General features: G+C 52.5%; 3 protein-coding genes across 3 annotated transcripts; 1 reads left to right on the top strand and 2 right to left on the bottom strand.

Annotated features, from left to right (window-relative positions):
* Positions 1 to 4,208: 4,208 nt before the first annotated feature.
* Positions 4,209 to 5,415, top strand: PtrM4_114500 (uncharacterized protein; the record flags this gene model as incomplete). The annotated part of the gene is made up of 2 exons (XM_066108131.1): positions 4,209 to 4,709; positions 5,005 to 5,415. 2 exons carry the CDS (start codon positions 4,209 to 4,211, stop codon positions 5,413 to 5,415), a joined length of 912 nt encoding a protein of 303 aa, XP_065961316.1.
* Positions 5,416 to 6,907: 1,492 nt separating this feature from the next.
* On the bottom strand, positions 6,908 to 8,235 carry PtrM4_114490 (SrmB, Superfamily II DNA and RNA helicase; the record flags this gene model as incomplete). Its single annotated transcript, XM_066108130.1, has 2 exons — positions 6,908 to 7,697; positions 7,883 to 8,235. 2 exons carry the CDS (start codon positions 8,233 to 8,235, stop codon positions 6,908 to 6,910), a joined length of 1,143 nt encoding a protein of 380 aa, XP_065961315.1.
* Positions 8,236 to 9,616: 1,381 nt separating this feature from the next.
* PtrM4_114480 (mitochondrial F1F0-ATP synthase g subunit) lies at positions 9,617 to 10,535 on the bottom strand (the record flags this gene model as incomplete). Its single annotated transcript, XM_001934833.2, has 3 exons — positions 9,617 to 9,884; positions 9,954 to 10,038; positions 10,274 to 10,535. The coding sequence occupies 3 exons, from the start codon at positions 10,533 to 10,535 to the stop codon at positions 9,617 to 9,619; spliced, it is 615 nt and encodes a 204-aa protein (XP_001934868.1).
* Positions 10,536 to 10,851: the final 316 nt, after the last annotated feature.

Below are 10,851 nucleotides of genomic sequence, written 5' to 3'. Positions count from 1 at the left end.
GCACTTGCATCGCGCTCGCCCTCAGCCAACATCATCGTGCGTTGCGGCAAATTCATCTCCCACCACAACACGACTTGTTACGCGTCGTCTGAATTACGATGACGGATGACAGATGCATGAGCCCTGGTCTTCTAGCGAGCCAGCAAATCCAAACAGACCCTTTGTCAAAACCTTATGCTTGTCATCCCGCTCCCGCAGGCCTGTGTGCCCAAAGGCAGGCTGGGTGCGCTAAAATGGCGTCGACCACGCGACGCCGCTTCCCCTTCTCCACTGCTCGTCATAACTGCCTTTTGATGCTGCTCCCAGCAGTTGCAGCATGTACATACAAGGGGACTGGCACCAAAGTACGTAGCCTCTGCAAAGTGCTTGCCTCGAGCAGGCCAACGTGGCCCGGATCCCCGATGCAACACGCTGCAAGATGAGTTTAGACAACCAACCTAGTCCGGCTTTCTCGTATGCTAGGAAGCACTCACCAACACCGGACGGAACATTTTCATTGGTACCGGCGGCGATCAAAGTCCTCCAAGTGCTCAGGTGCAGCCTGGGCGCGCGCCACATGCTAGCCTTTTCGGCAGTCAAGACATTTGATCGAGATGACATGGCTGCTGTCAATCTACCTAATACCGTAGACTGCTTGAGATGGCGCAACATGGCTGCATCCCGCATGTGCTGTGCTGGTGCCATGGTCCTGCTCGAGCAGCATGGCAATCACAGTCCTTGCATGCGCACACATGTTTTTTTGTTTTTTTCGCTTGTCATTGCTTGTCCGTTGCTAAATGGCCGCCCACGCACTTGGGTCCAAGGCGAAAACTCTGCACATCTCGCTCCACGCGCGATACACGCTGTCGGGATTCGAGACAAGCAAATGCAGAGATTCATTCGCCTAGCTTTTATCCTTCCTCTAGGAGTCATGCTTCGGACCTTTATGGGGAAAAAGACAGATTTACTAAAGTGGGCGCACCTGTAGATGCAACAGGAAATGTCAGTCAATGGTACCTTTGCCAAAGTGGGATGCACTACCGCCAAACACGGTGAGGATGACGATGGCAAGGATGTATAGCTAACCTGGCCTATGTATCTTCCTAGCCAGCAGCGGCCACTGGTCTACTATACGTGCGGATCCCCCATGCCTGTGACGACATCGAACATCTAGGCTTTGCACAAGGTCCAGGCCTGCCCACTATGTAGTCTGAGCGTGAGGCATATCGTATGTTTTGCGATCAGCTCATGGACGCCGACCCCGATGTTGAGGAATGTTTCATACCACAGCGCTATGAAGATCGGGGGTTCGGACAGATCTTGGACGCTCGACTTATGCAGTCAGATGCACACGCTTGTAATGTTAGGCGTCACATGACCATCCGCTTCCAGCACCTATGCCAAACTGGCCAAATACGCTATACAACGACATCACACCTCCAGAGATGACAGGCTGTCGCGACGACTATGCCATCTGAAGCTTGGATGGGTTTTAGATAGCGCTCGCGCCGTGCCGGTCGTGAACCGAGATCGAGCGGCAAGACCAAGCACGAGCTGCAAATCTTGTCGAGTCAGGCACTTCGCTTTGACCGCACGCGCACGGGTTTGCCCGGCCACCCATCACTTGCGGGAAATTTCGCGACGTCTCCAAGCGCCCACGGGACAAAGGGCACGTGACTGCATGTCTTCGCGACATATTCATGGACAATGCACCGAAACTAGGATTTTGATCCACATCTTGGTCGCCTTGTCGCCTGGTCTCAGGCTGGTCGCCTTTACATCGGCTCAGGCACACTAAAGCGCCGAAGAGGTGCAGTACGTGGGGTATGCCTGGCTGAACAGCCGAGACATCATCGTCATAGCCCAACGTCGCGGCTTCCAGCCTGTGGATTGCGCGTCGCATAACAAGAGAGATATAGGTGGGTTTTTTCCCAAAACCCTTGTTAGCAGCGGCGGGCTCGGTACTACCTTGGTATCTAGTTGGGATGGATCCGATCACGCCCGATCCAGACAGCGCTAACCAAGTTCCCGAGCTTGAGTGATTGCTTTTCCCGTCGTTCGTCGATCTTGAATGTTGACAGAGTCGCATAATATCGTCAAGCGCCCGTACCCTTTACCCATTGCTTGCCCAGCCACGGCCTCGTCAATTAACTTTGTGCAAATGCCCACGCCCACGGCAAGTCCCTGCATTTCTGCACGTCAGAATCTCGCGCCACCACAGCCACAATCGATCCACAGCCGCATCTCCACGTCCTTGACCTGGAAAACCTACCCTACACAGCATCATTGACTGTCGGCCACTTAACCCGAGCGAGCCGCAACGCGTACCTCTACTCCACAGCAGCATACTGTACTATGCCGCACTAAAATGTCGTGCAGTGTGACTGAGCTGGGAGCTGACTCGGTATGTGGCTGCTGCAAGGGTCTGGCCTGTATTCTCCACACTCACGGCTAACTTGGCTGCATCCAGACTTTTCACCCCACCCTCTTACTCACCTTGGTGTCAATTAATGCCAAAACAGCCGGTTAGCCTTTCTGCCCTTGGTCGTAAATTTAGGCATATGATGCCGCACGAGTCACCATGCAAACATTCTCAACGTCATCTATTGTTGCTACCATGGTGCCGTAAAGCCGTATCGATCTTGCACTTGCACACCACTCCCCGTGTCAGATTCCGTCTACCACGGCTAAACCAAGGTGTGGGTACGAAAATTCCCTAGTGCATCGCAAATTTGTGCCATGGCGCACGTTCGCAACAAGTGATGAGGTGATATGGAGACGTCCCAACATCGACGGTCCAACCGTAGACGCGCTCGTGTGGAAACAGAGGGTCTTGCTTACCAAAGGTGGAGTGGCTAAAATATGGGGAATTCAAAAACCTGGACCTACTCTCGCACTCACAGGCTGAAAATCGGCGCGAGCAACTTTTGTCGTGCATACTGCGTTGTGCCGATACCAAACGGTCGGCAAATGCAGATGGCAGTAAGCACCGGCTTCGCATCACATGTCAAGCCCCCATCGGCACTGGGCGTGACATACTGTACGTAGCAGAGCCTCACGGATCAACTTGTTCTTTCTGTTTGTTGAGCTGCGGGATGCTTACTCGGCGCGTCTTAATCGGGCCTCTTTGCTCCGCTTACCCCTCCCTCGCTTCCACTCTCATTTCGGGAATTACTTGACGATAACGAGCATGAGCACAACCGTGCTCCAGCCAACGCGCCAGCACAAATAGCTCCAGGGTCGATGCCGCCCGCACTCGCTTTCCAAGCGAAAGTATATTGGTACGAGAATCCGTACTTGCCATTACCCCACATTTCTGCGAGACCTCACAGGCGCCGCTCTGGACGGGACACCTGTCCTATGTGGCTGCGAGGCGCGGGACGACTAGCCGCCTATCATTTTGCCTGCTTTCCTGCTGAGCTGCCCTTTGGAGTCATTTCCAATTTGGCATCGTGCGTACAGTAGGATGCGCGACTACAGCACCTCGCATTCGAGTATGTAGTATTATGGTTGTATTCGGTATGTATGGCGTTTCGATTGTGATGCCAAGAGGCAACTCTCGCATGTGTCTAGAACTGATGCTCCGTCGACGCCAACAGCCACATGCATGGTGCATAGCCGATAGGCTTCAATTTGCATTGTGTGGCTCCAAATCGACGATACTTCTGCGTATGCACCAACAATCAATTACCACTGAAATACATTCGCGGTTCGGGCGCTGTAGCCGGTACGCCATCATGAACCAAGACGAACACATGTATCAACTCTCACCAGCCCAACATGGTCAAGGTAAACAAGGACACGATGTTTACGAGCAAAGGCCGTATTGTAGACCAGGTATTCGTTGGCATAAGCTAGCACCATGTCCTTTACCTCCAGTCCCTCCATTCCCCGCATAGCTATCCGTCCCTCTCTGGAGACCCATACTCTAGTCTCGAGCCATCTGAAAAACCTCGAAAACGGCTATAGTTGTCACCATGTCGTAATAACGACGAAAGCAAAACAATTGGCGGACGCCTAAATACATTAACCCTCGGGTACCGTTATCCCGACCACCGAACACCCAAGATTGCCTCGTCTCGTGGCATAGCAAAACAGAGCAGTTCACGCGACCCTAATCATGTAGAGCAAGGCAAGCGCAACTGAATATTATCGTACCTGCAGAAACAACCCAATTCCACAGCATCCACCATTCTACAAGCACAAACAACCATAACCACCCATTCATCATGGCTCCCCAGCAAATCCTAGACACACATATCCATTTGTGGCCCTCGACAGCTACCTCATCTTCGAATCACAGTTGGATGACGCGGGGCAACATTCTCGCTAAACGTCACGGCATCTCAGACTACCTAGCCATCACCTCGCCCCCACCCCAAGGCTTCATATACGTAGAAACCGATCGTCGGCTCCCCAGCGCCGAACCCAACATTCCAGATAGCGCCAGCTCTTCCGAAATCCGCAAAGAGCTGGAGTCATGGGCCAAAGAGCCTTTGGACGAGCTGCGATTCCTGCGACGAATTGCCGAGGGTACCCCAGAAGAAGGCGATGGGTTCATGCAAGAGCATGGAAACCGCATGTTTGGATGCGTGATTTATGCACCTTTTCACCTTTCTCCCAAGGTTTTCAACGAGTATTTGGCAATCGCAAAGGATGTTGCGGGAGAGAAGTTGTGGAGCAAGGTCGCAGGGTTTCGATATTTGCTCCAGGGGAAAGGAGACGGCGCGGTGAGTAAAATGCTAAAAGAGCAGGGGGAATGGTGGGAAAGTAACCTTTGTGCGTTAAAAGCGCTGGAGGGAACGAGCGACGCGTGGTGTTTCGATGTTGGTGTTGATACGCATAGGGATGGAGTGGAACCTATGGAAGCCGTGGCTTTGTTAATCAAGAGGGTGAGAGCGCGTGAAGATAGGGAGGATGCTGACGGTAAACGTGTGAAGTTTGTGCTGAGTAAGTCTCCTTATCCCCTTTGTACTATAGCACGGCATCAGAAGACAAACAGCAAAACTAACATCACACCAACAGACCACCTCGCCAAACCCCCCCCTATCAACAACATCAAGCAACCAACCAAACCCCCGCTGGCTATCCGCCCTCTCAACCCTCTCCCCCGACAAAAACATCTACATGAAACTCTCAGGTGCCCTCAACGAATTCGATAACCAGCCCACCCCCGCTGACGTCCCTACGCTACTATCCGCTCTGACCCCCTACTTTGAACATGCGTTCCATTGCTTCCCCCAGCGGGTCATGTTTGGCTCTGATTGGCCGGTTTGTAATGTCGGGGGACCCGCGGGTGAAGAGGGGAATTGGGGCCTCTGGAGGGATGTGGTGGAGGCGTGGATGGACAAGGTGGGGATGGCGGAGAAGGAGAGGGAGAAGGCTTGGTGGGGGGCGGGGGTTGAGGCTTATGGGTTGGAGGGGTTGAAGGGGTGAGAATTTTGAGAGATTGAGAGGGGTTGCTGTTGTGGTGGGTAGATGGTTTCGATTTTTTCCAGGGGTTAGGGTGTATGGAGCTGGCTTGGCTGTTGTTATTGTGGCATTTCTTCGTCCTGGGATTAGGTACATGACTTTACCGTTTGTTGGTTGCTCTTAGTTTCGAGCCACCGTACGTACGTGGCGAGCACGTGACTACGTGCGTGGCCCGTGCCGTGGGGTGGGATTCAGTTCGTACGCGAGCTGCAGCCCACCTCCTCTAATCAATCATAACCATCTACTTCAACTCGTTGCAACAACCGTTACTTGATTCAACCTCACCTTTGCCGTATCAACACCGTTGATATTAATGTACTAGATCTAATCCCTATAACTCTTTTTTACGCGTTACTTGTCTTTGTCTATATATATCTATGTATCCAAACATCTCTCTTCGCCCGTCCTGTCTTCCTAAAAGCTTGTCACGCTATATATATCTCGTACCATTACTCACTCCTAAACCGCCTCCATGCCTACGCTAACCGTAACACAACTGTCCGTCTATAGTCCAAAAGAAGGAAGAAAACAACACTTTTGCTACTATCCTGGTATTTTCATTTCTGTAAAGGAACTCGCAAACTCGCCTTTTTCGCATGCCTCTATTCCCTTCTTACCTCACCTAGATGTTATGAAATACTTGACATAAATATTTTAAAAGCGCCACTGTAGTCGGCATATAACGCCTGTTAGATGCTTACCACCCTATACTGTCAAGTGTCTTATGTACACCTAGGTGACCTTGTTCATTCATACCCACCCACCTAAAACCTCGCATAAATCTCCATTTTTCTTAGTTTCCCTTTCTCCTTCCCTTTGCCTTTGCCTTGCATAACACCCTCCCCCCCCACACACACACTCTCTCTTTTCCCTCTCTTTCTGTCTTCTTCTTCTTTTTCTTCTTCTTCTCTATCTCCCTCACCCTTACCCCACCCATACCTTTACCTCCCTCAAAGACGAGAAAAGACTAGCAGGACAGTGAAGTATACATGCAATCTCATAATAATTTTCTACCACCACTATTACCATTCATGTTGTTCCTGGAGTGTGCACTAGGACGTGTATGAAGAGGACTGCGAGGTATGGGAGTGACAGGGAAAGTGAAATATGTAAGTAACGCACGGAAGTGTGTGGTAAGGCGAGGAGGTCTGATGGAGGTAGGTGAGTAAGTGGAGACAGAGGGGACTAGCAGGATAAGCATTAATACGCTACGTGAAGGTTTTTATTTAATCTAGGTTTAGGCGGATGTGTTATACGTCTTATAGAGAATGTGGCTGGCTGGCTGATTAAAGAGCTAAGCTGGGCTAGGGGAGAACAAGGCTAGAATGAAATGTGAATATTGAGTTGATAACACATGTGGATATCAAATACCACGAAAGAAACTAATTTTATCCAGCATAAAACCCTCTCTACACTACACCCTCTCTACACTACACCCTCTCTACACTACACCCTCCTACTCAAACCCTTCAAACCCGCTCTCCTCGCCACCAGCACCAGTACTACCCTCATCCTTCTCATCCTTCTTCTTCCCCCCACCAGCACCACTCTTCTCCCTCCTTACCTTCTCCATCTTCCCCCTCCTCATATTCTCAATCTTCCTATCATACCCACTCTTACTACTAATCCTACCCCCCTCCTTCCCCTTCCGTCTCGCCTCAACGCCCCTCCTCTTCAGCGTCTGCTTATCCCTCTTACTAGGCACCGGCAACGCATCCAGCATCCACTGTTTCACGCTCCCCTCGCCCTCTGTACCCCCGTTACCTCTCAGCTTCTCTGACGCCTTGATAACATTCGCCACAAGCCGAATATACGGGATATCTTCTTCTGTGTAAAACGTAACCGCAACGCCACCTTCCCGTCCCGCTCGCCCCGTCCGACCTACACGATGCACGTACGCGGCCGCGGAAGCAGGGACGTCGTAATTCACCACGCCGTTTAAGCCGCGGAAATCTACGCCGCGGGCGAGTAGGTCCGTGGTGATGAGGACCCAGATTTCGCCTTTGCGGAAACGCGTCATTATCGTGTCGCGGGCGGAGGACGAGAGGTCGGCGTGAAGCACGGCGATGCGGGTGCTGCCGCCGGCTTCGGGGGGGGATGTCGTAGAGGAGTTCGGAGTGCAGGGCGATGGCGCGGGGGATGGTTTGTGTAAAGACGAGGAAAGGGGGGCGGAGTGTGGGTTGTGTAGAGCTGGTGGATACGGCTGTTGGGTGGAGGAGTTGCCGGAGGCCCAGGAGTTTGCCGGGCTCGGTTGCCGCGTAGGTTAGTTGGTGGGTTATGTTTGGTATGGCTGAGTCTTTGAGACCGACGACGAGGCGAATGAGCGGGGGTCGTGGGGGGGAGGGACAGCTGGGATGAGGAAAGGGTGGTCCAGCGGGAGTTGAGGGTGGAGATTGTGAGACTTTCGATGTTGGAGCCCATTGTTGCTGACCAGAGGCCGATGCGTAGTTTGGGGTTGCTGCATGCGTTCCAGAGAGCGAGAGTCTGGTCGCGGAATAGAGGGTCGAGGAGGACGTCGGCTTCGTCAAGGACGAGTTGGGACACGCTGGGAAGGTTCGCGACGGTGCCATCTCTGCGCTTTAGAGCGTTGAGTATGGCGAGAGGCGTTGCTACGAGGATGGCGGCTTTTACAAGCTCTGCTCGTCGACCTGCCTGCTTTTTCTTCGGTTCTGCCTGTTCCTCTTCATCGGAGCTAGATTCATCATCCTCATTCTCGGATGCAGACCCTACTACATCATCGTTCGCACTATCTGACTCTTTCACCACTTGCATGCCCTTTCTCATAAGCGTAGCCTTTATTGCTGTGCCCTTTGCCAGTTTCCTCGCTTCATTGACAATCTGCGCTGCAAGCTCTCGTGTAGGGGCAAGAACTATAGCGCGCGGTCCTTGCTGGCCATCTGCAGGTTTGCCCTCGGAAAGTAGCGCATTGACAATGGGTATGAGGAACGCTATCGTCTTTCCGCTACCCGTAGGCGCAACCGTCAGAAGATCAATGTCCCCGTTGTATTCTGCGCCCGAAGTGCTCTCGGCTTCCTGCGAAGCATCGTTCGATTCACTCCGTCCCTTCTTTCCCAATAACAGTGGCAATGCTCCAAGTTGAACCTCAGTAGGCAGCTTGTATCCCTGCTCCGCTATGTTCTCTGCCAGACGTCTCGATATACCGTACTGAGTCCGTAGTTGCGCAAACGATGTGAGCGGTCGGGGGTAGAGTGCCTTGTGTGCTTCCTTCTTCTTCTCCTTGATATCCTTCTCCTTCTTCCGCTTCTTTGACTTCTTCTCTGAGCGCGGCTCTTCTGCTTTCGGCGCAAAGTCTTCTAGCACAGCAACCTTCAGTTTGTGCGAACGCAGTATCCTCTTGCACTCGTCCACATTATATGGCTCCTCTTCTATCTCGTCCAATACATTTTCCAACTCCGCCTGCTCCTGTATTTCTTGCTTCTTCAGTTTCTTCCTCTGCTTCTTGGACAGCCCATCTCCGTTACTCTCGGTGTCTTTGCTTGCGCCCCCACCAAAGAAGTCGAGATCTGCGGGCAATGCAGTTGGACTGGATGGTGGATCTGCAAGATTTTGCCCTCGCTTCCGTTTCCGACTCGTATCTGAGGTTTGCGACGGCTTTTCTGGTTCATCATGGCCAAACAGCTGTGGGTTGGCGGCGGCGCCCGAGGAAGGAAGCTTTTGCGCGGGCGAGCTTTGCGCCGCCTTTGACGATCGCGAAAGGAGCTTGAAGACGTTCATGGGGATGATTGTGCACGCAGTAGTCAATCCAGCGGGTCTTATACTACACCCTCTGTAGCGTCGCGTCGTGTAAGCCGGCCGCGGTTGCAAAAGTTCAGTACTCTGCACAAAAAATAACTGGGCCGCGGCGTTCGGCCAAACTAGTGCCGATCACCTCTCATTCACAGCATGGGCCAACACTACATTGTGCTGAAGTAGAAGCATTGCCAAGAATTGCACATGGAGAAAATGGAATCTAAATCAGATGTATGTGCAGTATACAGTATCGGATCCCAGCCATCCCGAATGCACTGCAAACACACTTGCTTAGCTCATCAGCCGCGAAATCGTACAGTGTTTCCTCGTCCCATCCTCCCCGCTTCCCTCTCACTACTTCTAACCCCAATGCATGTGTGAATTTCGTATCGTAGTTTTTCCAGACTCAACGCACTCAGTGGTGGTCGTCACTCTTCGTCCTGTAGCCGACAAGCTTGAATCGGCCGATGATCTCGCCTACCGAGAAGAAACCAATGACCTCGGCCACAACGACACCCATCGAGTACCACTGTTCGCGGGGCATGTTTCGGACTTGTTGGAGAACGTTAGCGGGTGACTGGGCGGCGCTGTTGGCCTCGCTGGCGACGCGGTTGAAGAGAGTGCTGGGGTTGCGGATGGCGTTCAATGCGGGCTGGATGTAGTTTTGCATCGTCTGTACAGATCTAGAGATTATTAGTAAACTTCGCTCCATGCAACAGATTGACAGTCTGCCATGTTGTTGGGAGGCTTACGGGGGCTGCATGCTTCGTTGGTGGGCAATGAGCTTGCCGAGCTCGAGTCCAACCCTTCCGTAGTATGTGGCCTTGGGAACCAGTCCTGTGATATGTCAATACTCCATTCATGTCAAACTTGGTATCCTGCATCGCCATCTCTGAGAGCCCTTATAGCGCGAGTAGCAGTGCGGTGCCCGCTCCACCTGATAAGCCATGTAGAGCGCACTAGTCATGCCATTGAGCCTCATCAGATTGTTTTCCCCCTCTTTCCGGGGCGCACAATTCTACACACGCCACCTGGTCGCCCGCTCCCCCTCCACAAAGTGTGTATGACTGACCTTGGACAAAGTTAACCATGCGTCCTACTCGTCCGGTGGCTTGCTGCGACGCATTGTTGACAGCGGAGCCAGCGCTTGACGCCGCAGAGCTCGCCGAACTTGTGACCTTGGTAAGACCCTCTGATGCCTTTGACTGTGCCTTTGACGCTGTGTCCTTTACCGCGTTGGTGGCCTCGGCGGTTGTGGAGGCATTGCGGATGCCAGCGCGGCGGACGGCAAACGTCGATTGCCGTAATACGGCACGTGATGCAGCGAGAGACATCCTGATGCTGATTGAGGGAGGGGAGATGGGTGGTCGCCGGTCGTCTGCTCGTGTGGTTGAATGGAGCTCGGGCAGAGAGGTGACGATTTTTCCGAGCGGGCCGTGCGCGCTTGTCGGATGGCTCAGGAGAGCGTCACGACAACATCAACACCAGACGGCATCTAAGAAAAATTTGTAATCACGAGCCTCAAAAGATTTCGCTTTTTTGGAATTTCTCGCTGAAGTAAATACCGCCAGCATGGCCTGTATATCAACTTACACTGCTCCCAATTGTTGAAATGGTACAACTCCACAAACATTCAACTACGCCTACGAA

The sequence above is a fragment of the Pyrenophora tritici-repentis genome, chromosome 6, assembly GCF_003171515.1.
Source record: "Pyrenophora tritici-repentis strain M4 chromosome 6, whole genome shotgun sequence".
In the NCBI taxonomy this organism is placed as follows: domain Eukaryota; kingdom Fungi; phylum Ascomycota; class Dothideomycetes; order Pleosporales; family Pleosporaceae; genus Pyrenophora; species Pyrenophora tritici-repentis.
The sequence above is the reverse complement of the archived record's forward strand: the minus strand, read 5'-3'. Positions and strand labels throughout refer to the sequence as shown.